We start from the raw sequence: 24601 nt of genomic DNA, 5'->3' as shown, positions 1-24601 counted from the left end.
ACCGATGTGTTGCGGCCGCAGGTGCGGTCGTTCCCACACGTGTCTACACCACCCGAGCGGCGTACTAAGTTGTGTATTTCTCACAGCTGCCTAGTGGGCCCGATATACGCCTCAAAGGCGTGAGCAGTTAACGATGGTCCGTTGGACTGTGCATGCATGACAAGGCCAGCTTTCGAGCCGTGGGTAAGTGGCAGACCTCTACTCCCCGGTGGGCCTTTTGGTCGCTCTCGTCAGGCACAGCTCCAGCAGGCCTGCCGGCGAAAGATTAGAGCCCTATTTCTCCAGCCTCGGTAATGTTTTCTCAGTTAAGACCTCTTCCGTTCCAGTTACCTTTCGCGCCTGCCGTATTTTACGAAAGGCGTGATCAGTGGACGACGGTGCGCTACGGGAAAGTTGGCAGCTTACCTCGTCAGGGGGAGGAGCAGCGGCGCCGCCTTATGTGAAGCGATTTCACTCCAGAGCAGATATTCGGCTTTAAGTGAGCACGACGACCTTAACGTTGAAGGAAAGAATGATAATCCCGCAGCTATAATTACCGACTCCTCAGCAGAAGTATGCGGCAGGATCAGGAGACCAAAGATATGATTAAGAAACATCGCAAACGGTGTTTGAAAACCTCGATTCCCGTAGGCAGAATATAAATGCCGGAGCAATCAAAGCCAGTCCGGAAACGCAAGTTCCCCTGCTTAAGGAATATGGAGAGAATCGAGCGAGCTCTAAAGAACGGAGGTAGCCTAAAAGGGGAGCAGAGGAAACTAGCCATAGGCAAAAGTCGGATGCTAATAGACAAGTAGCGTGAATATGGGTAGGAAGTACAGCCGAGCGGTTCTATGCAAATCAACGTTATCAACGCAATAGTGAGGGAGGCAGTAGCGCACAGCATTGCCATATCCCACCAGTAGCAGTAAAGAAAGCCTTAGGAGCAATGCGGGGGGATGGGGGGGGGGGGCGGTATTGCCACAAATCTGTGCGCGCTTTGTTCATTCTTCCAAGGCGGCGCGCGGCTTTATCTCTTTGTTTGCAAGACGCATCCAGGTTTATCTAGATTGATCGCATCCAGGCAGAGCTGATTCTGCGTTGTTCCAGAATGTTCTAGTAACTTTGCACGCTTAATCTCTAAAGTTCGCTATCAGCTTTAAATTGAGCACGGCCGAGAGCGGGGGGCATTCCGTTCGACGACCGCCGACTACGCTTCTTGCTATACCGCGGACGAGTGATTCAGTCCAATGTGGTCTCAAGACAGCCCAAATAAACGGTTTTTTGACGCCATTTTCGCTGTCGTTCAGCTCCCCAGATTGCAGTCACTACTAGGTGACAATATCAGCTGGTGAGGATTAGGTTACAGCATATCGGTGGAAGAATGCTGGTTAGATTGTGCTACAAACCCAGCTGCCTTGTATACGCGCTGCCTTAGGACCTCGACCGTGCCAGAACCTTGGAAGAACGTCTGCATCGTCTTAACCCATAAGAAAGGAGACATGCAGGATTTGAAATATTGTAGGCCGATCAGCTGACTGTCCGTCGCCTCCAAGGTATTTACAAAGGCCATCCCTAATACAGTCACGAAAACCTTAGAGTTGAATAAACCTTGCAATTAGGGCACCACCATCGTGGTAGGCCTTACTGCGCCCACTTCAGGACAAAGGCCTCTCCCATGTCTCTTAATTTAACCATGTCCTGTGCCAGCTGCGACCGCCATACATCGGCAAAATTCTTATTCTCATCCGCCTCCTTCTACGCTTGCCTTTGCTTGCAGTTCAGCCCGTTACCGTTAATGGCCGATTGACACGACGGACCGTTCGCCCGCGGCCCGCGCATCACGTGTTCGTGCGTCACCAAAGTGAGTGGCGTGCTGTCGGCCCGCGGACTATACAGCCAAGGAGGTGCAAGTGCCTGTCTCCCCGCGGGAATTAGCGGCGGCCTGAGAAGATGCGCTCGCTAGCTCTGGCAACCACCGCTCTTGCTATTATTTCGACTGCCGCATTTCGATCAGTGACGCTGAGCTGGCGCGCTGTTTTGACAAGTTACGCTGCGTTCGCTACCACGACAAAGCGATCGACTGGGCTCGCAAGACGGCCCAGGCGATTGAGGAATCGGACGAAGGGCCGCACCTGCACCATTCAATCGCATTAATGGGTCAGGAGGAAAAACCAGTTTGACCAGCGTTGCCAAATATCCAAAGTGGAAGACTGGGCGAGTTGGTAGGTAGTCATTCTCGTGTCGTCGGTTCTTCCCTTGGTCCCTGTCCTGTGTGCGCTGTTTTTTCTAGTTGCCAAATACTTTAAAATAATCTGGCAACAGTGGTACACCCAGCGCGTCGTCTGCTCTTTTGGTCCGTCGCACCCGCTTGGCGTCATCGGATCGCAGGCCAGTTTTTAGTGGTGCATGAACACGTGATGCGCGGGCCGCGGGCGAGCGGACCTTCGTGTGAATCGGCCTTAACTGCCATCGGTTATCTGCGTTCGCATTACATAAAAAGCTCAAGCCTATTTCTTGCTCCTTATTTCCAATAGGATAACCTTGTTTCCTCACCCACCATGCTCTTTTTTGTCTCTTAAGGTTATGGCTATCATTTTCCTTCCCATAGCTAGGAACGCTATGCATAGGCAGGCTTTTTTAAAGGCTGCTCGACTATGCATCATATTCACATTAACAATCAAGGGTTAGAGAAGTGCTCAGAACGAACCCCTGTATGTAGCTTTCAGAAATTTCCAGAAAGCATTTCACTCTGTCGACACATCCGCAGTCATGCTGGCATTAAGGAATCAGGATGTAGACGAGCCATATATATAAATAATAAAAGATATCTATAACTGGTCGCAGCCACCAGAGTCCTCCATAAAATCAGCAAAATCACCAAACGTGTCAGACGGGGAAACACGACCTCGACAGTTGTGTTCAACGCCTGTTTACACGAGGTATTAGAAGGCCTAGATTGGGAACAGATGTGGATAAGAGTTAATGAAGAATGCCTTAGTAATATGTCATTCGCTGATGAAATTGTCAACCTAACTCACTCAGGGCACGACAGATGAGGCTTATACAGTATAAAGGGTTGGGCACGCACTATCGTATCGTGGATCAGCGAGCAGACAAGAACTAGCTGTGGGGTTCTACATCAATCAGGATACAGCTGGCAACATAGAGGAATTGTATGGTTTTAACGACAGGGTGGCACTATATTTCATTTTGGCGGTAAAATTCAGCGCGGACGGACGAAGGACACAGAAAAGGGGACAAAACAAGCGCTGAGTTCATTTTGGCGGTAAAACTCAGCGCGAACGGACGAAGGACAAAGAAAAGGGAACAAAACAAGCGCTGAGTTCATTTTGGCGGTAAAATTCAGCGCAAACGGACGAAGGACACAGAAAAGGGGACGAAACAAGCTCTGCTTTACTACATCTAACTCGCCCAACTCACCATTCTTCTGGCACTATATAGCAATTAGGCTTAAGAGAGGAACAGGCTTACCTCCAGCCATGATTACCAAATGGTCGAAAGCTTCTATGAAGACGTGGAAGCGGCAATAAGCAAAGTAAAAGCACAGTATACTTTAATGATGCATCCATTCAATGCCAAGGTAAAAAAGAAGCAGGCTGGAGGCCAGACAGTAGGTGACTATGGCATAAGCTCTGGGAATAGCAGGGGAAGTAATTAGTAGAGTTAGCGGAGCGAAATAATAAATCTTCATGAATAACTTCTTCTACAAACGAGAGACCAGCAAGTGGACGTGGAAGAGCCCCAATAGGGAGACTGAAATGAAAAACACTTCATACTATGCGATCACCCTGGCATCGTTCAGGATGTGGAGGACCTCTCAGAGCTGTGCTGTAGCGACCACGGGATGGTAAGGTACCGAATTAGCCTGTGCTTGAAGAGGGAATGGAGAAAAGTAATGAAGAGAAAGTCCATTAGCGAGTTAGGTAAGAGGGAAAGTAGAGGAATTCAGGATATCGCTTAAAAACAGAAGAGAAGAGAGTTAGGCTTCTTGGTTTACGATCTTGTTGGGAACAGCGCTAACACAGGACGGAGCGCCTGTGTTGTGTTCTCGCTCCGTCTTGTGTTAGCGATGTTCCCAACATGGTCAAAAGAGATATTCGTCTTTTAAGTGAGGACTAAGCCCTTAAGGTTCAAAACTTGAACGATAATTTCACAGCTATAATTGCGGAGTGAGCAGCAGAGGTAGGTGTTAGGATGCCTAGACAGCATACCGACAAGTTCTTTAAGGTGACGAAAGATGTGATTAAAAGAACGCGAAATCACGAAAGCATCAATCGCCGCATACATAATAATACTGGTAAAAAGCGCAAACTAAGTGACATAAGGAAGTTTATTATGGTCTGAGTGAAGCGTGCTCTAAAGATCTGAGGTGCCTAACTAAAACCGGGGAATAGGAATCTAGGCAACGGCTAAGTCTATACCGACCAGGAACAGGAAGTATTTAATATATCAATAACGTCTCCACAGCTACCGTAGTCCATGTAGTGAGCAATAAAATTAAAATAAGGAAGGGTGTGAGGCAGGGAAACACGATATCGCCGGTGCTAATCTCTGCCAGTTTACTGGAGGAATTCAGAGGCCTTGATTGGGGAAGAGTTGCGAATAAGAGTTAATAGAGAATACCTCAGTAATCAGCAATTCGCTGATGACCTTGCCTTGCTAAGTCGCCCAGGAGGAGAACTGCGAAGCATAATCAAGGTGTCAGAAAAAGAGCGGTGGGTCTAAAAATTAACATGCAGAAAAATAAAGTTGTATTCAAGAGTTTCAGAAGGAAACAGCAGTTTACAATAGGTAGCGAGGTGTTGGAAGTGGAAGTGATACGTACAATTGTGGCAGATAGTGACCGCAGATCCCAATCATGAGAACGAGATAACTAAACGAGTAAGAATCTGGTGGAGCGCATTTGGCAGGTTCTCTCAGATCATGACTGGCAGTTTACCAAAGCCCCGCCAAGGAAAGGCATATAACGGCTGTATATTACCGGTACTCACCTTGGAGCCTGAAAAATAGAGAATAATGAAAGGGGTTCAACATAGGTTAAAGACAACGCAGTGACCTATGGAAAAGAAAATTAGAGGTGTAACAATGAGACAGAGGAGTAGGGCGGAGTGGGTCAAAATCAAACGCGGGTTAATGGCATTCCTTTATTTAAGCTTCGCGCAGTGCACGTGTTTAATTGACTGCAAGCAAGGTGGGTTCACTAGAGATGCCGCCCTGATGAAAAATGTAAAAAAATACTGAAAACCTTAGTGTAAATAAAACTCACCACTTATTTGCATTTTTGAGAGCATGCTAATTACGCAAACGATTGCTAAAACCTTACTTTCAAGGCAACTGTTTCAGCCTTTTTGGGAGCCAGAATTAACTAACTGCAGGCATATATTGCCACGGGTCGTTCAGACGACGCGGTTCGAAGGGACAGCGGAGGTCCAGAACCACAGGAGTAGGTGCCAGAGACAGGCCAAGCGGTCGTGTCCGGTCTCACGAGCAATTTCCTCCCAGCTTCTTTCTCTTTGCAGCCCGCTGGTTAAGGATGACGTTGAGTGAGTTTAAAATCAAGGGAGAAGAAATAACACACATGGCACTGCTCTCCTCCCGAAAGGCACATCGTCCCAATGCGCAGCGAGGTAAAATAAAGGTGAAAAACCTGTGTAGAGCGCGAAGAGTTAGGCCACCTGATCCGAGCGGTCACAGTATGCTTTGAGGCGAGCTAGAGAGAGAGGGTTTATTGACGGGAAAGGCAGAGAGGTTGGCCTGAAAAATAAATATCTGGCCTGCTGTCACCACTTCGCGCACTTTTGCGTGCGCTCCCAGACACCCTTAGAGCGTGAGGGGGGTAGCGGTCTCGGTCACAGAGGAGATGCCCTCGACTCAGCGTGGCAAGCTCAGCCGGAGACCAGCTACCAAGTGACAAGAAGGTTGGTCGTTTGGTGCCCAGCTTTCGCCGGTCGCAAGCTAGAGAATGGGTCGGAGCCAAAGGTTCACAAAACAAAACAAAGTTTATACAGCAAAGAGGCGATATAGAGGATTTCACAATCACTCATACGAGCACATGCAAAGTGATTAACAAATACAATGCAACTCATGTAAAGTAACAATTGAGAGAGATAGCAATTCAACAAAACCTTTGCACCTAAAGTGCACTAGCACAGAGAGAGACAAACAAACAAAACAGAATTTGTTCTCCGGGCACTAAGCCAGTCCGACGACCTGAGGAGCACGACGGGGCCGATCCGCAGACTGGCGCACGTTGCCTCGCTGGTCCGTGGCTGGGCGAGTGGTGTTCTCCCGGGAGTCGAGCGGTCGCGCTTCCCGGAAGCTTAAACGGCGGCTGGGGCTAACCGACAGCCTTTGAAGGTGGTGGTGTTGGTTGTTGCTATGAAAGGGGGGGGGGGGGGGGGAGGGGGATACGGGCCCCGACGTATGTTGCCCCTTAGGGCATCACTCTTGAGGCATTGAAGCCCCTCATTTATAAGCGCAGTCCGCGTCTGTTTGTTCTTCGCGCCAAGGCAGGCGCGCTCATACACACAGCTTCAACTGCACAAACTCCTCCTTCTAGCGCCGTGCGCACGACCCCATTGGTCAGCGCGGAGACCACCTTCGAGAAATATCTGGTTGCTTCTCGCATGTGAAAGCGCCGGCGCGAGAGCGAAGGGGACAGGTTATCACTTTAGCGCGGTCAAGGTCATGCCCTCTCCGTCGACGATGAGTGGAAACTACTCAGACGTTCTAGAGAAATGGACGCCGCGCGTGGCTATGTTTACTTTGGCTCCACTCCGGCGAGCTAAGTGGAATGGGCAGCAGCACATGCAAGTTACGCGCTCACCCCAGGGTTCCTTTCCCGCTGTTTTTTTTTATTATATTACCGCGCGCGGGCGCGATTGCTTACGCACAGCGCCGGTTTTTTCGAATATGCGTCGAATTTTGTGACACTCCCCTTCCTTTACGAATATAGTGCAACAATATTCATAGAACACAAAATTCGTGCGCACATGCTTGCGCTCACAAAATCAATGGCGAAAGCCAAAATACACACAACAATACAATGATGTCTGCACGCACTTAGCACTTGACAACTGTCAAGATTGACTTCAATACATGCCGCAACTCGGCACTACATTAACACAACACAAACAGTGAGCATTCAAGCTCAAGGAATGCTTAATTGTGCCTTTACTTCCAGATTCCGCCCACACAGTGGGCTCGGAACAGGACACGTTTTCCTAATGTTTTCGGTGGAGCTTTTGATTCTCTTTCGCACGCGACTATGGTCATTCCTCCTTTCGCAAGCTCTGCTCGTTTTCCTCTTTCTGCAAAGTTTTCTCTTCTGAACGCGGTTCTGACTCCGCTTTCTACTCGTACTCCTTTGAGTGTTCTTGCTCAGACTATGAGCCCTTCCTCTTTTCCTTCGGTTAGCGCGTCCCTTGCGAACAGATTTAACGTCAGTTCGCGCATGACGGCGCCACTTTTCGTGTGTTTCGTCTTCTTGGCGTGCGCTCTTTTGTTCGCGCTTACGCTTCCACACTGAGCCCCTTCTGAAAGTTGGGCTCGTTCGTATCAACTCCTTTTTCACTTTGCTGCGATGTTCTTGCAGTTTGCTTGTACCCGAATCTGCTGTCTTCACCTTGGTTTGCTTTTGTACCAGTTTTTTCCTGAATTTTCTCCAGGGCTTCTGCAGTTCGGGTTCACCCGCTTCGGTGGGGTCCAACTCACTTCTCTTTCTTTTTACTTTTTTCCACATTTCTCGGGGCAAGCAAGCTCGTTTCCATATGCATCATCCGAGCTACGCTCTCGTGATGAAGCCACTGTTGTAGTCACCTTTTGTTCTTCATGGACCGAACTTCCTCTTCCCGACTGCTTTTTTCTCTTGGCGTTTCCTCGTGCCAAGTGCTCGGAGCACAACCCTTTAACCATCGAAGACGCATTCTCTTTTGTTATCAATTCAGCATCCGGTGATTCGTTCTTGGGCTCGTGGGTTTCAGTGCAATCGTGCTTCGTTCCTTGCACTGCACTTTCACCTTTCTCACCGGCCAAATTTTGATGACCTTCCTCATCGAGAAAGGCCTCCTCGCTGCTCGAGGGTTCACTCGGAACAGGGTCCGGTCCCTCCCTGAGGGTGCTTTCCTCAGCGGCAAGTGCGCCGGAGCTACTTTCGTCCTTGTTGTCATTCGACCATTCTGCCTCATGGTCACTACTGGAACAATCAGGTTGGCAGCACTCTGACTTCTCGGTGAAGCTGTTGCTTTCTTCCTCAAATTCAGGCGACTTCTCTGATGTGCCCTCTGATTAAAGCACCAGGCTGGCCGTCTCTTCAGTACCTACTACCTCGGTAGTAGCTACACTATCACTTTCCTGAGGAAGCGACACTCTGGTCTGGTCCTCAATCTCTTTAATCTCAGCTGCAGGAACTGGCTGTTCCACAACCACACTCTCACTAGTGGAGCTAGTTACAACCCCTTCCATGGTTGCCGGCAAATCAGGCTCGTTACTCTTCCACATGTTCTCGACAGAGGCTAACAAATCAGGCTCCATCTTCTCAGCTTCTCTTGTGCTTGCGCCGCCGGATTTCCCGAAGGCCTCTCGCCTACCGACTTTTCTTCCGTATTGGGAGTGACGGCCTCGTCAACCACATCGGTCGCCCATATCTCTGGGTCGTTCGGCGATCTCGCGCCCTTAATGTTACCCAGGATGAGGTCATACAGCGGTGCTCTCGCTCCATGCATAGTGCTGTCACTTCTCCGGTAAAGTACGCAGTGTTCACGTGGCTTCAGGCAACAGCTAGATGAGCGGAACCATCCACGAAATACACAGGTCCCATTTCTCCAGTAAGTTCTTTACTGGTAACCAATTCTCTTTTGATGAAAACACCGGTGCTTCCTGTGCTTCACAGAACACAAACCTAATTTCCCCAATTTTTCCGGTGAGAACCGGCATTCCCTCAGTTAGAGACCCTGATCTGACGCACCGTACTGTGCACAACACTGGTAATTTTTCCCAGTACGCCTGTTCTACGCGGTCGGCGCTAACGTTTTCCTCATTTCTGTCGTACGAAGAGGCACAGACATGCGATACCTTTCGGAGTTGTTTCCCTAGATTTGGACACGCCGCAGCTTTGTGTCCCTTATCTCCACACTTGAAACAAACAGCCATTCTTTTGCTGGCTACGTTGCTACCGCAATCCGAGGCGTAGTGGCCTACTTTCTTGCACCGGTAGCATTTCGCTGAGGGCTGTGGCACTCTTCCCTTCCTGCCCCTTCTTTTGCCTTGAGCTGTGAGCTGAAGCTCGCCCTTACGTCTCTCTTCATTATCCCTCATAACGGGAATCTCTTTACGTCGTTGAAATTCTCTTCCTGGTTTCACTTCGAAATTCACTGCCTCTCCCCGGGCACTTTCCCTTTCCTCAGCCCCATAACGTGCTCTCTTCCTTTCTCTGTGCGCATCTTCTTGCGCTTTCTTAGCTACTGGAGCCATTTCTCTTTCTCTCTCGGCGGCTTCTCTAGCCATCTCTCTCTGTCTCTCTTTTTTCTTTTCGTTCTCTCTCTCTCTCCCTTCTATTTCCTGGTTCACCCAATCCGCAATCTCGGATTCTTCCAGGCCCAGCTGACGACCCAACTTAACAATATCTCTTAGATCCATTTTGGAATCCCAGCTGTTCAAGCCTCAAGCATAGCTCAACTCGGGGAGCCGTATCCAACCGACTCTGCGCGGCACCTCACAATATCGCTCTGCTGCTAAACACTCCTTTACGACCTCTTCGTAAACTCCTTCCGATTCTTTCTCCGTTCTCTGAGATCACAAAGGACCAAACGTCCTGTCGTGGACGCCAGAATATGCCACCACTTCGCGCACTTTTGCGTGCGCTCCCAGACAACCTTAGAGCATGAGGGGTAGCGGTCTCGGTCACAAAGGAGATGCCCTCGACTCAGCGTAGCAAGCTCAGCCAGAGACCAGCTACCAAGTGAAAAGGGGGTTGGTCGTTTGGTGCCCAGCTTTCGCCGGTCTCAAGCCAGAGAATGGGTCGGTGCCAAAAGTTCACAAAACAAAACAAACTTTATACAGCAAAGAGACGATACAGAGGATTTCACAATCACTCGTACGAGCACATACAAAGTGATTCACAAATACAATGCAACCCATGAAAAGTAACAATTGAGAGAGATAACAATTCAACAAAACCTTTGCACCTAAAGTGCACTAGCACAGAGAAAGACAAACAAACAAAAGACAATTTGTTCACCGGGCACTGCGACAGTCCCACGACCTGAGGAGCACGACGGGGCCGATCCGCAGACTTGCGCACGTTGCCTCGCTGGTCCGCGGCTTGGCGAGTGGTGTTCCCCCGGGAGTCGAGCGGGCGCGCTTCTCAGAAGCTTAAACAGCGGCTCGGGCTAACCGACAGCGGCTGAAGCCCCTCATTTATAGGCGCGGACCGCGTCTGCTTGTTCTTCGCGCCAAGGCTGGTGCGCACATACGCGCAGCTTGAACTGCACAAACTCCTCTTTCTCGCGTCTGGAGCGCGACACCTTTTGTCGAGCGCGGAGACCACCTTCGAGAAATTTCTGGATCCTTCTCGCATGCGAAGACGCCGGCGCGAGAGCGAAGGGGAGAGGTTATCACTTAACCGTGGTCAAGGTCATGCCCTCTTCGTCGACGATAAGTAGAAACTTCTCAGGCGTTCTAGACAAATCTACGCCGCGCGTGACTATGTATACTTTGGCTCCGCGCCAGTGAGCTGAGTGGAAAGGGCAGCAGCACAAGCACGTTACGCGCTCTCCCAGGCTTTGGCTCTCCCCGGGGTTCATTTCCTGCTATTTTTTTTTATTTTACCGCGCGTGGGCGCGATTGCTTACGCGCAGCGCCGGTTTTTTCGAATATGCGCCGAATTTTGTACCACCTGCTACTCCACACTGGGGAACAGGAAGAGGAGAAAAAAGAGGGTCACGATGGGGGGGGGGGGGGGGGGGGATGATGATGATGATGGGCGGAGGCAGAAGAAAAAATACATAAAAAACAAGGCACACTTTCTAACATCACAAACGAGAGCGCAACAAAAAGCGTGAAAGCGCTTGCTTTGCCTGTAGAGTTTGCGAACTATCTGGCTAAGCGTCGAGGCTCAATACCTCCGAGAGGGGCCTTGTGTCCATAGACTTCGAAACAGATGCGAGCATGAGACTCACATGTATATGCTGAGCACGCCACTACAACATGTTCTATAGTCTCTAGCACGCCACATGTGGTACAGTCCGGGGAGTCCGTTTGTCCTATTAAGTGCAAGTATTTGCGCTTGAAGGCGATGTTTAAACATAATCTATGGATTATGCATGCAGTCGGGCAGGGTATTCCGCGAGGAGCAGAAAAGCTTATCGCCGGACCTAGCCGTTTAAGGCGTATCTGTCGAGTGTCTGGCAGGGCCCAGTACCTATAGCCGTCGCACTCCTCATTGATTCCGAAAGGAGACAAGTGGTGTCCGGTCTGGAGAACGGTTCAGCTGTACGCAGGCCACTGCTGAAGGCGCTCCATGCTTCAGCGTCGGCGGTCTCATTTCCATGAAGTCCGCAGTGTCCAGGGATCCACTGGAACATTATACGGTGGCCTTTTTCCTGAGCAAATGACAGAAGACTAACGATATCAAGAGCCAGAGCTTGGTAGGCGGTGTGGCGTAGGAACCATCCCAAAATTTGTAGCGCAGGTTTACAGTTAATGAAATTGCACCGCTCCTGAGGCGGTTCTCCGCAGATGTGGCGAATCGCTTCCCGAAGGTCCGCAAGCTCGGCAGCGGTTGAAGTATTGTGCCCTAAATTGAATGTGCGGGTCGTCTGCTGAGCGGGGATTACGAAAGCTGCTGTTGATGCCTTTGGTGACGCAGATCCATCTGTGTATACGTGCACATAGCTTTGGTATCCTGACCAGATGTAGGCAAGAGCAAGTTGCTTCAGTCCGCTAACCGGCATCACAGATTTCTGGATTATGCCAGGGACATGCAGGCATACTGAAGGCTGGGCCATCACCCACGGTGGCTGCAATGCATGATGTGGCAGGGCATAATCTGACGGCAATTCGGATCGATGGCAGCGCAGTGCACGTGCAAAACTGCTGTCCGATCGCTCAGCAAAAATCTCCCTCAGCGGGTGACAGCGGTGCCGTGTAAGCGCGCGTAAATATACACGAAGTGGTTCATGTGACAAATAGATCGATATTGGGCACGCATGAGATTCCTCAATCATGCATTTGTTCGAAGCACAACGTGGTAATCCGAGGCATATCTTGAGCGCCTGTGCTTGGACACTCTCTAATGTCCGCAAGCAGGAAATGCTCATGGTAGAGAGTACAGGAAGGCTGTAACGAATGTAGCCTATAAAGAGAGTATAGTAGTCTTATCAAGGAACGCTCCGTTGGGCCCCATTTAATGCCTGCTACGAAGCGAAGGGCATGGCAAAAAAGAGTGCCTTTTCTTTAGCATATTTATATGCCTCGACCATGACAGATCGCGGTCAATGATAATGCCCAAAAATCTGTGGTGGGAGACATATGGTATTGCAACCCCTCGAATAGTTACCGGGTAGCGGAAGACAGACTTGCGCGTGAATGTGACCGCAGCACATTTTTTAGCTGCTAAGTGCAAACCCTGGCGTCGTAGGTACCTTGAAGTAGATGACACGGCACGTTGTAATCTCGCTTATTGAGGCGAGCTACGTGGAAAACTACGCTATGTGAAGCCGTGAACCTGTGACTATATAACCGCGTAGCTTCCGCTTCTCTGGTCGCAGCTACTATACTTTGGTTTCAGAAACATGAGGATCCATAGCACACACAATTGAGGGGACACAACACGAGCACTATACTTCCACTGAGTGAACTTTATTTGGCGCTGACAGCCTTATAAAGATCACGTAAGGTACAGGTATAATCTACAACAAAGATTATCTTGTCAAAGTCATGATGTGTCAAAGGAAGAGATAAAAACAATAAAAACCACCAATCAGTGAGCAAGTTTCACACTATCGCCCACTCCTTGAATCGAAGAAAGCTATGTCTTTCCTTGATAACACCACCGAAGTATCACTGATACAATTTTCCAATCCCTCTTTTTTCATTGCCGCAGCTTCAATTATTTCCCTTGTCTTCTGACCCCTATTTTTTCCTAGTACTGAGCACTCCTCGAAGCTAGGCGTGCACTTGTGATTACGGCAGTGACGAGCACAATTACCTCGCCCCTGATTTCTAACATTCGTATGGTGCTCGCTGAGTCGCTTATTTAATCACTGGCCTGTCTGCCTTATGTACAACTTGCCACATGAAAGCGGCAACCTGTATATAACGTTATCGGTGCAAGTTACAAAGGGGTTCTGATGACGTACAGAGCAGGCCTTCCTATCCTGCCTGTCTGGACTTGTGTTCTTCCACATGCTGGATAATTTTTTTGGAGCTGACATGCAAATTTTAACACCAATTTTCTCTGCAATCTTTTTGAGGCCGTGGGAAATCCAGTGAGTATAAGGCACTACTTCAATTTTGCTGGGACCTTCTTTATCTGTCAACCTTGTGTTTTTTCTTTGTCTGCGCATGCTTTCTATTACTGAACTACAAGATACGTCGGGTAACCCGTTTCCTGAAAACGATTAACCTGATTACTGGAACTTGTCATTAGGTAGGTGCACGACTTATTGACTGCATTAGACAGGCATGTTTTTACTACTCCTCTCTTAACCAACATGGTATGTGCCGAGGTAAACGGTAAGAGAGCCTTATTGCCTCTAGGCTCATACGTCCAGCAAACACAACTCGAAGAAACTAATTTTAAATCAAGAAACCGGATAATACCCTCAACAGGAAGCTCGTGAGTAATTGACAGTGGCTCAAGACACTTCGCACAGGTAGATATTGTACTTTCTGCTACCTGAAGAAGGCTTCCATTGCTCTCCCGAAGAACAACCAAGTAATCATCTACAAATCCAAAAGTTTTTATCTTCACTTTACTGTCTAGATTACTCTGGATCTTCCTATCTGCGCTCGCAAGAAACAAGTAACTAAGAGCAGGCGCTATGCACGACCCTATACACACTCTGTTTTTTTGCAGATTGACTTCTTCATTCCACTTAACAAAGGTTGACGAGAGGTACAAGGACACTAAATTCAAGAAACCATCAACTGAAATACCAGCCTCGTTTTGAAACAATACGGCGCCAAATTTTGAATACAGTCTTCAATGCATTCTAAAAGCTGCTGATGCGGCAAGGAGTAGGAAAGGTTCTTTATGTCTATTGAAAGAAATCCTACATCTGCATCATGAAGCCTTCTCAGGTAGTCAACAACTTGTTCTGAGCTTCTGATCATAAATGGGTCGTCAGGTTTCAACAGCTTCAGCTTAGTCTGCAAAGACAGGCCTACTTCCTTCTGCCAAGAAACACGTTCGTAGACGATGACCCCAAAAGGCGCCTCTGGCTTGTGGGTCTTGACTGAGAAAAACACCTCAAGTGCATATTTTCCTGAATTCGTGATTGCGAGCAAAAGCCTGGACAGATCTAGCTGCTTACACAATTTCTTCGCTTGTGCTTTTGCCTTTTGCACTAAGAAAGGTTGGTGCCGATGAAACACTGAATTAACAGCATCATGTGCTTTCTTACGATACAAATCTATCGGAACCACTGCAAAGCCTCCCTCCTTATCTGACTGTAGTATACACAAGCCATTGTCCTTCAAGTACCTTACTGTCTCCCTCACCGGAGCACACGTGCTTGACGGCTTCCAATTGTTTAGAAGATGCAGACCTTCTACGTTGCACCATTCCTTCTCTGCGGACGGGGCATGACTCGAGACTTGGTTGACGAAGGACAAGAGCTCAGGCGCTGATTTCTTCGGTGGCACCGCATACTTCGGTCCAAGCTGAACAGTCCGCTGCACAAAATCCGGAAGCCTAACGTTGCCAAAAACGTGGACCCTTGAACCTTGACCAGGTTTCCTGTCCCTCTTTAATAAGCGGAGCCTCCACAAGCTGGATTGTCATAGGTTATCTGCGGTGCTGTCTATCAGGCTGCAGTATCCTTTCCATTTTCGTCGCTTGGACGCTGGCGGTGAAGGTTGACGGAAAACTTGAGCATGCAGGGCATCCTTGTAAAGGCGACCTTGTCTTTGCCACCCCGAACGAGGAATTTGCAGACCCGGTTCCCATGACTGATGGAAGGTGGAAGAGCCCCAAACAGTGACTGAACGCCCTCAGGTAACACTTTGACGCGGATGCAGTAGGCGAACGTGCGAAGTCGGCAGACACCGATGGCAATTAAAGTCACAAGCAATGCAGGTTGAAACATATAAGGTGGGAGGGGGGTACAGGTGTCCGTTGATTTGTCCTCTGTTTTTTGCAGTTTCCTGTGTGCGTATTCTCTTAGCTGGTTTTATTTTCCCTAATGCTATGCACCACCTACCCCAAGAACATGTTTTAGTAAGAAATATTTGTTTGCGGCAATGTTAACAACAAACTCTCGCGCTGCGATGGTCGCCCGTTGTTCAAATGCAGTGTGCAAAAAAAATTTCCACAGCAGCTGGGGCGATCTCACGCTGCCGAACGTTCCTACCGACGCAAATAAAAATCCAGCTCTAACACGCATTATTTGCGTCCCACATCAATTATTTCAGTCTTGTCTGGGCCACCACTACAGCTACAAACAAGCATAAAATTCTTAGAATTAAGAAAACAATCATCCGCTACATCGGAAATCACCCATACCTCTCACACACTGGCCACTTCTTTACAACCTACAAAATAATTCCCGTGAGATCTTTGTACGACTTCAGGGTTTTACGTACGTTTTATTCTTCAAATAGCCCATTTCATGAATTTCTAATTTCAAGGCATCACTACAGCGTCACGAACTTATCGTTTCTACCAGAAGCACTAATGACTGGTACATTCCGCGCTTTCGTACTAATTATAAACATCATTCGCTAAAACATAATCTCCCTTCAGTTCTAAACACATACATATTTCATACCAAGCCTACGATAAATCAGTTGAGGCGGCAATTCCTTAATATATTATGAGATCAACTTGCCTTGCATGTTATTACTTAAGATATTGATTTTGTTGTGTTTGATGTTACTGTTCCTTTCTAATCGTGCATAAACTATTTTTCCTTGTTTGTCGTTTCCATGTATGCAATATGTTTTCCTATATTGATTTTTCGACATGATATTGAAATTCTGCGCCCCATGCTGAAATTTCAAGTAGTGTCTCTCCTGTATTTGCAATGTACATTGAGTGAACTTCACGCTGCCCTACCTTGTTGTGGTCTCTTGGGCCCAGTCAAGCTGCCTCGAGCAGCTTTTTACCCAAGAGCTCCTTCCATGTATATGGTAAAATAAAGGAATTAAATGGAATTGAATTGACCCAGCAGCGGCGGCACCAGTACGGACTTCCACAGCGAGCTCGAGCTCTAAAACGCGCGCGGCAGCCGGTCGCCGAGGCCGCGCAAACCTCTTCATCGTCGTGGGTGTTGGCGCACTGTCGTCTTCATCGCTGCACTAGGAAAATAGGAATATTTGTAGCAGTTACTTCTCGCAGATACAGGTTTTACGGAAAGAGAACGCCCCAGGCGCCTAGCATAACCATTTGAGTGCCTAAAAATTTCCGAGATGTGAGTGCACTAATGCCCGTTAATTAACTGGAAAAAGAATTTCAGGCGACAAATACGATTCCTATCAGTAATGATAAGCAACGTTTTTTAAGGTTAGTGACTGAGTGCGGCCATAGGAATTATAGATAAATATTACCGCTTTTTTTAACCCTTTTGAACTTGTGAGTACTGATCCTGGTATATGGGTCCCAGATCGTTACGGCATATTCTAAGATTGGCCGCAGGATAGTGTTATACGCAAGGAAACGCGTTTAAGGAGTAGCGGGCCGTAGTGCACGCCTCAAGAAGAATATTTTACGTAGAGGATTTGCCGATACGGTATGATTGTGTTTGTTCTAGCAAAGATTATTCGAAATCCATACGCCTACATATTTGTAGTGCATTACCTCAGAGAGCGCACCATCGGAAGTACCATACTGATAAAGGAGAGGATTCTTTTTAAGCGTTATTCTAATATATATCGTTTTATCAAATTTATCACCATTTGCCACCTATCCCACCAACGCATCACCTTCTGAAAGTCATTGCGTAGCCTGATTTGATCTTCAATTGAGATATTTCGTTCAAAGAGGGCACAATCATCAACATATAATTTAAACGAACCGAGAGATCATGGATTAATATTGATAATAAACAAAAGCGGTCCAAGCACAGATCCTTGGGAGACCCCTGATTCAGATGGAATTTCATGTGAGAGGGCACCTTTTAGTGCAAAAAAACTGGCGCCTGTTCGTCAGGTAAGCCTTATTCCAGGTTATTAGTTTATCGTTTTTATTAAAGAACTCAACTTATATAATATTTTGTTATAATAAACCGTATCGAAATCCTTGCGGAAATATAGAAATATTGCATCAGTTTATTTACCTTTGTTTATTTTTTCTGAAAAATCAAAAATTTTCTGTATTAGCTGCGTACATGTTGAAACCATGTTGAGCTTTCGATATTACGTTATGTTCTTCACGAAAGATAGATAAATGTTTATGAATAACGTGCTCAAGTGTCTCACATGCTGTAGAAGTAAGTGAACTATGGCGATAATTTTGTACGTGTTTTTTGTCACCAGTTTTATGCAATCGTTTAACTCAGGCAAATCGCCAGTCATCGCGTACGTAGCCTTCCTCTAAGGATCTTCTAAATATGTCGCAGAAATACTTGGAGCCTCATTGCGCGTAGTGCCTCAGAAAGGCATTTGGGATGTCGTCAGGGCCCAACGATTTCTTGATATCAAGATTTGAAAGCAAATTGAACACTCCACTTTCAGACATGGTAACATCAGTTATAGGGGTAAGCAAAGACAGAATGATGGGAGATGACTATTATCTACAGTAAAAACAATTTTGAACTGTTTACTAAAGGCAATGCAGGCTGCGTTGTCATCACGTATACATTCTCCATCTATTAGAAACATGTCAGCACAAATATTATTGTGGGATGATAATTAGAAGGAAACATAGTGTCCCAGCGCGTACCACTAAGTATAACGGGACATAAAGTAGTGTGGAACATAAAAAGAATTAAAAAAGAAGGCCGCCACCGCCTGGAAGACGTTGAAGTAAGGAGCATTAGCTTTACTGGCCATGCGTAAAACGAAAGTCTTTCCGCATCCAGCGGGGCCAGTGAAGAAAACCCTGAGCGGCTAGGAAAAGTAACTTTTCCACCTAGCGGAGTGATCGACACCTAGCACCATCTATCAGAGAAAAATTTTACGATGCACGTTGAGTTGCGCTCGTCAAGATACGTCCCAAACGGACTTTGCTTCGTTTCGGGGTCAAGGTGGGCTTAGAATTCGGCTTGCGGTGCGATATGGTACAGCTTCAATTAGTTATTGCATGTATGCAATGTTTACCTATTATTTATTTGTGGTTTTATTTCTATACCACAACCCATAGGGTTTTATTTGCCTACCGAATTCGCTACACGACTGACCCCGGAAGGGTGTCCCTTGTCATGGTATTTATAGCAGAAGGAATGGATGCCTTGTAGACGGCGCTACAAGTCTGAATGCAAGATGTGCTGTTTTTTAGTTGCTGCCACAGGTGGCGCTGTGATCTTAGGGTGGTAGGAAACCCTGCGAAATATCGAAACGTGATGAGCAGTTGCTACCACAGATGGTGCTGTGATCTCAGGGTAGTAGCAGACCCCACGAAATCTCCAAACGTGATGAGTAAGAGGTAGCCCTCTTAAAATAATAGTGCCCAGGCCGCACCGCCAAGCATAACGGGAGGTATATTAGTGTGGGCAGAGAATAAGGAAGAAAAATAATATTGCCCACAGCGGGTATTCAAAGTAATCGTCCTCCAAAATGGTCATGGGTGTCCCCGTGGCCATCCTTGCGGACGGGATGTTTTGTAGCGGTAGCTACATTACCTTTGCATTTCGAGCCTTCATCGTGGCGGCGCCGTGCCGGTGGCGGCTCCGCCACCCTATGGCTGCGCTGCCACTCTGTGGCGGTGCTGCCACCCTGTGGCTCCTCCACCACGCTGTCACGTGGTTGGTCACGTGGTGCAGAGCAGCTGCCAGCGGCGCGGCGCCATGGCTGATCACGTGGTTTGTCACGTTGTTGGTCACGTGACCAACTTCCACTCGGCCGGCTGTAGCTATCGCGTCACTTCAGGTTTAACCAAAGCTAAACCACTGTCATTTTTTTTTTGCCTCGGCCACTCTTTATGCGTCCACGCTGCGCGCTAACTTTACCTTCCCTCTAACTTGCGCAGTTCGTCCTGAACGAAACAGTCATCTACGATTCGCCCAGATTCCAGCACCGAGGCCTCCTGATTGACACGTCGAGGCACTTCCTGCCGCTCAAGTCCATCATCCAAACCCTGGTGAGTGGTCCATTAAGGTAGATGTGCACCAGCCTACAGCTGCCATGCTTCGTCTGTTCGCATGCTTTAGATCCTCTCTCCGGGGTAAAAGAAATAACACTGGTGGCTGCTCCATTCCTTGCGGCCCTTTGTCGATTGCGTCGTCCCTCGCAAGCTCATATATGCGGCGGTGGTAGGTAGTGCGAAACTTTGAAATTACGCCGTTGGAGTGATGTTCTCTAGCAGAAAGCCCTGTCATGGCCCAAAAGGTTTCGCTCCCTGAATGACGTAAGGTTTTACAGAAAAACTACACAGCTACAACTGTTCAAAGCGATATGCCGCGACAGCTGTTTAGATACTTGTCGTCATCATCATCATCATCATCCTGACTACAGCCACTGCCGAGCAAAGGCCTATCCCATTTCTCTCCTGATAAGCATGTCCATTGCCAGTTGCGCCCACCATACTACTGCAAACATCTTAATGTCATGCGCCCACCTAACCTTCTGCCCCCCCCCCCCCCCTGCTATGCTTGCCTTCTCTTGGAATCCACTCCGTTACCGTTAAGGACCAGCGGTTATCCTGCATTCACATTATATGCTCTGCCCAAGCCCATTTTTTCCCCTCGATTTCGACTAGGACGCATTAAGTCGCGTTTGTTCCCTCACCCACTCTGCCCGCTTCCGATCTATTTATTACGTTAAACCTATCATTTTTTTCTATGGCTCTCTGCGTTGTCCTTAACTTAAACTGAACTCTTTTCGTTAGCCTCCACGTTTCTGCCCCGTAGGTGAGTATCGGTAAGATACAGCTGTTGTGCACTTATCTCTTGATTGATATTGGTAACTTGCTATTCATGATCTGAGAGAACCTGCCATATGCGCTCCACCCCATTCTTATCCTTCTAGTTATTTCCCTCTCATAATCCGGATCAGCGGTCACAACCTGCCCTAAGTAGACGTATTCCCTACCACTTCTAGCACCTCGTTGCAAATTGTGAACTGATGTTCCCCTCCTAGACTGTTGAAAACTATGGTTTTCTGCATGTAATTGTTAGACCCACCGTTCTGCTCTGCCTGTCCAACTCATTGATGATGATTTTCAGTTTATCTCCTGAGTGACTCAAGGCAATGTCATCAGTGATTTGCAGATTATTTAGGTACTCTCCATTAACTCGTGTCCCCAACTGTTTCCAATTCAGGTCTCGGAATACCTCCTGTAAACAGGCGTTGAATAGCATTGGCGAGATCGTGTCTCCTTGTCTGACCTCCTTCCTTATGGAATTTTAGTGATTTCTTAAAGGAGGACTATGGTAGCTGTGCAGTTGGTACATATATCTTCCACATAAGGCTCTTCTACACCCCATCGGCCATACCAGGCTGATAACGCCGGTTCTCGTGCGAAGATATTTATATTTTACAACAATTTGAGGTTGATAACATGAAGGCGAGCTGATATATGTACGATTCCAGAGCACTCTTTTTGTTTGCCACTACTTTGTTACACTCCCGTCATACTATCCTTCTTCTTCCAACCCCCTCCCTCGGCAACCACTCACCGCTTGCGCCTTCTTACGCTCTCGCCTTGCCCTCCTGTCACGATAATCATTCCGCAGCACTCGCGATGGCCTCCTTTCGAGGTAACCCCCACCGGATCGTTGCCTCATTCCTCCGCTCACGTCATTCGCATCCTCCTCCTCCTTCCACGGCAACCGCCATGATGACGCACCCACCGGTTACGACGACTGCGACATACCAGCACTACTTCCATTACTACGACAACGACGACGACGCGAAACCCAGGAACGGGCGCTTGACAGCTATCGCTGCAAAAAAAAAAAAAAAATTCACTGTACAGTTACAAGTCGGCTGTACTAAACTTCAGCGATAAGCTATCTATACTCTCTTCAGTTGACGATCAGGCGAGGCTGAATAATCACCTCGCAAAGGTAATTAATTCGTGAGACAAATGACAAATGTCCATGCATTTTAAAAAACCGCTTCAATGAGAATTACACCTAAGAAAAGACGTCTTCAGTTTATGTATGGCACTAACAAAATTCGCTGTTAGAAGTAACAGAGTACAAATATTTGGGCCTCTGGATAACTAGCCACCTTTCGTGGACAAAACACGTACATACTTTTGTAGCAAATTCCTTCCGTAAACAAACATTTTCTTGAAGCGCTAGCTAAAATATTCCACGCCTAGTGTTCGCCTTTTAGTGTGCCATTCCCATGTTCGCCCGTTGTTGGAATATGCCGTAATTGTCGGAGACCCCTTCCCCTTAACCAACATTACCCAACTAGGACGAATGCAGCATAAGGTAGATAGATGTTCCTTTCCATTCATACGGCCGTACATCTGTCAGCGAGCTCTTTAAACAAAGTAGACTACCCACAGTGAGTCTGCGCAACCATGTGTGCCGATTACAGCTTCTTCTTCAGGTGGTGAATGGTCGTGATAAAGTTACTACTTCCTAATTCTTTCTTACTCCTCAGGACATAAAATGAGACGAATGCACGTTTTAACAATAACCCCTTTGAACCGGCGAAACAACCGGCTTAAATATTCTTTTTTCCCGAGGATAATTACAGACTGGAATAGTTGGAGTTGAAGTTTAACTTAACGAGATTGTTACCCAGAATTCTTTAATGATTTAAAAAAATACCTGCAAGAGTAAATTTCAGTTTTGTATGGCTGTATATTTCATGTATACCCATCCTTCTATGATCTTGTACCGGATCCTACCATCTATAAATAACAATAAATCAATAAATATATTGGGGCACTAAGCTAGTCCTAGCCGAAATCTAGAGAAAGAAATGGGCTTGGGCACAACATACAATGCGAGGGCAAGATAATCGCTGGTCATTAAGGTAAACGAGTAGATTCGAATAGAAGGCAAGCGTAGCAGGGGGTGGCAGAAAGTTAGGTGTACGGGTGTGATTAAGAAGTTTGCGGGCATACGGTGTGTGGGGGGGGGGGCGCAGCTGTTAAAGGGCTGGGTTAATTGCAGAGACATAAGTGAGGCCTTCGTCGTGAAGTGGGTGTACTCAGGCTGATGATGATGATGATGATGATGATATACTTGATACATTGTACCGCACAATGTCAGAAATAATCATAGACCTCTTTTGCAGAATGCACTAATTCGGAAGTTGCCAAGAATTAAGAGTAAAAACACAATCAATTGGCCGATAAGCACATGCGACGCAGCCGCCACATAAAGACTTGTAGCTAGACAAGATGCGTTTGACGTTGTCATTTCAGTGCCTTTTGGTTAGCACATACCGTTCACACATGACATGCTATTCCCGGTGTAATTAATTCAGGGGGGATGAAATACAGCGTTTGCTTGGATGTCTGGGCAGACGCTTGCGATATTATTCCAATGAATATTTTATGTGTGTTTAAATTGCCGTGAAGAACTCTATTTCTTTTTCTGTCTTTTCGCTACATTGCTCGTTTTGCTTTGTGTGCTGGCGCACGAAACGCGGCGCAGCTCTCCAGAACAGTCATGACAGCGTGTGGCACTTTCTACGACGTTATGGATGACTACCAGTGTTGCAGACCTATTTTCATCAAAGATCAGTAATGTACCTAATTTGAGTGCACCTGGCCGGTTGGCTTTAGCGCTCGCCGAGCGGACTTTATGCGATCATTCTCTCTCATTTCAATTTGCTCTCAGTGCAAGTTGGCCCAAGTGAACAAGTTTGCCTTTGAACACGTCTCTGCCTGAGCGCAGCCAGCTCCCCATGACAACTTGCTGTGATTAGCGCTGGCGGTGCGCCTCCAAGTCAGTGCATAGCATGAGGAACTAAACTCCTTCCTTTCCATGAGAAAAACAGACGTTTTAAGGATGTGAGTCCTTATTACTCGCATTCGAACCTTTCTTGTCCGTCTGAGATTTCCAGTTGGCGGCCAGAAATTTCAAGACAGGAAAATGCAGCCCCCATCACGTGACGTGGGATTCGGCGCACAAAGTTGTTAGTTGATTGGAAGCCTGGTTTTTGTGAGGGATTCGTAGCCACGACCTCTGGTCTTCTAACCCGTAAGGGGGGGGGGGGGGGGGGGCGACCTTCGAAAGGCCGCGGCAGGCGAACAAGTGGTCATAGGGCAGCGGGTGGTACCAAACGAATCGTCGTTTCGTTGTGTACATGATGGTACTCGAATTTTACGAAGGCACAGGAGAGAACTTGGCTAACGCTCTTCATTCTATTTCGCGTTCGCGAATCATTCTTCAATATTTCTTGTGCGTGCTTGGAAGTATAAATTTGAGTTTCATGCACAGCCTAACCATGAATTCAAACAAACCCATTTTTTAACGATATAAGCTGCGCTGAACTGTTTTTATGCGCAAAATTTTATTTTATTTTCATTTCTCTTTTAAGTTTATTTTTTTGAAATTTCATTTGCGAAGTCAATTTTTTACACAAATATTGAACAAAAGTTGCTACATGTGCTTGTATAAAAAAAAAAGAAGTTTGGAATACACAATTTTTTAAACACGCAATAAGAAATATTGCTAAAAAAATCAGTGCTGTAGCTCGTGCAATTAGCAGACTTAAAACACTCTCTTCAGGCATTATAGTAGGGCGGGCCAGTGGGCGAAACTGTCGCGGCGCAATCGCTGCCAAGATGGTATCCTGTTGAAATGCGTGAAGCCCTAGAAAGGAGGGCGATGCCTTAAGAAACCTTGCAAAATGCCTTCGAGTCGAGCAAAACGGGCCCAAAGAAGAGACTAATCGATGCGCTGCCGCCGGTGTTCCGGGCTGGTTCCTTATTTCAGCTCAAGTGGGCGGATGAGCCAGCCTCCTTAGATTTCTTTCGTCCTAGCATGACAACAAAACCACGTGTACACAGCTAAATTGCATGATTTGCCGCGTTCAAGGGCGCGTGCCGCTATGGCGGTTATTCTAAACGCTTTTCTGGTGTCACAAACGGTTAAAAGAATGCCGCTACTCAAAACAAAAGAACAAACTAAGCAGAAAACGAAATTAAAGTTTTCTAACTGCAACGAAAATAACGCAGAAAGTTCAATAATGGCGCGGAACCAACGGATATTGCCGTTCGCATCCATGGCCATCTTGCTAACGATGTTCCTCGGGCGGAGCGCACAAATAGTTATCATCCCATGGCCGATAATGAGCTCTGAAAGGCTTCTAA

The 24601-nt window shown here is 47.3% G+C and overlaps 1 protein-coding gene across 7 annotated transcripts in view; it reads left to right on the top strand.

Annotated features, from left to right (window-relative positions):
- LOC144102136 (beta-hexosaminidase subunit alpha-like) overlaps positions 1–24601 on the top strand; it is a 279853-nt gene that overhangs the window by 64708 nt on the left and 190544 nt on the right. For all 7 annotated transcript variants that reach the window (XM_077635441.1, XM_077635446.1, XM_077635442.1 and 4 more), the window contains exon 5: positions 19346–19456. In XM_077635441.1, coding sequence (XP_077491567.1) covers positions 19346–19456 — 111 coding nt within the window. The remainder of the gene's footprint in view (positions 1–19345; positions 19457–24601) is intronic.

This window comes from Amblyomma americanum, chromosome 8, assembly GCF_052857255.1.
Source record: "Amblyomma americanum isolate KBUSLIRL-KWMA chromosome 8, ASM5285725v1, whole genome shotgun sequence".
Taxonomy (NCBI): Eukaryota; Metazoa; Arthropoda; class Arachnida; order Ixodida; family Ixodidae; genus Amblyomma; species Amblyomma americanum.
The sequence above is the reverse complement of the archived record's forward strand: the minus strand, read 5'-3'. Positions and strand labels throughout refer to the sequence as shown.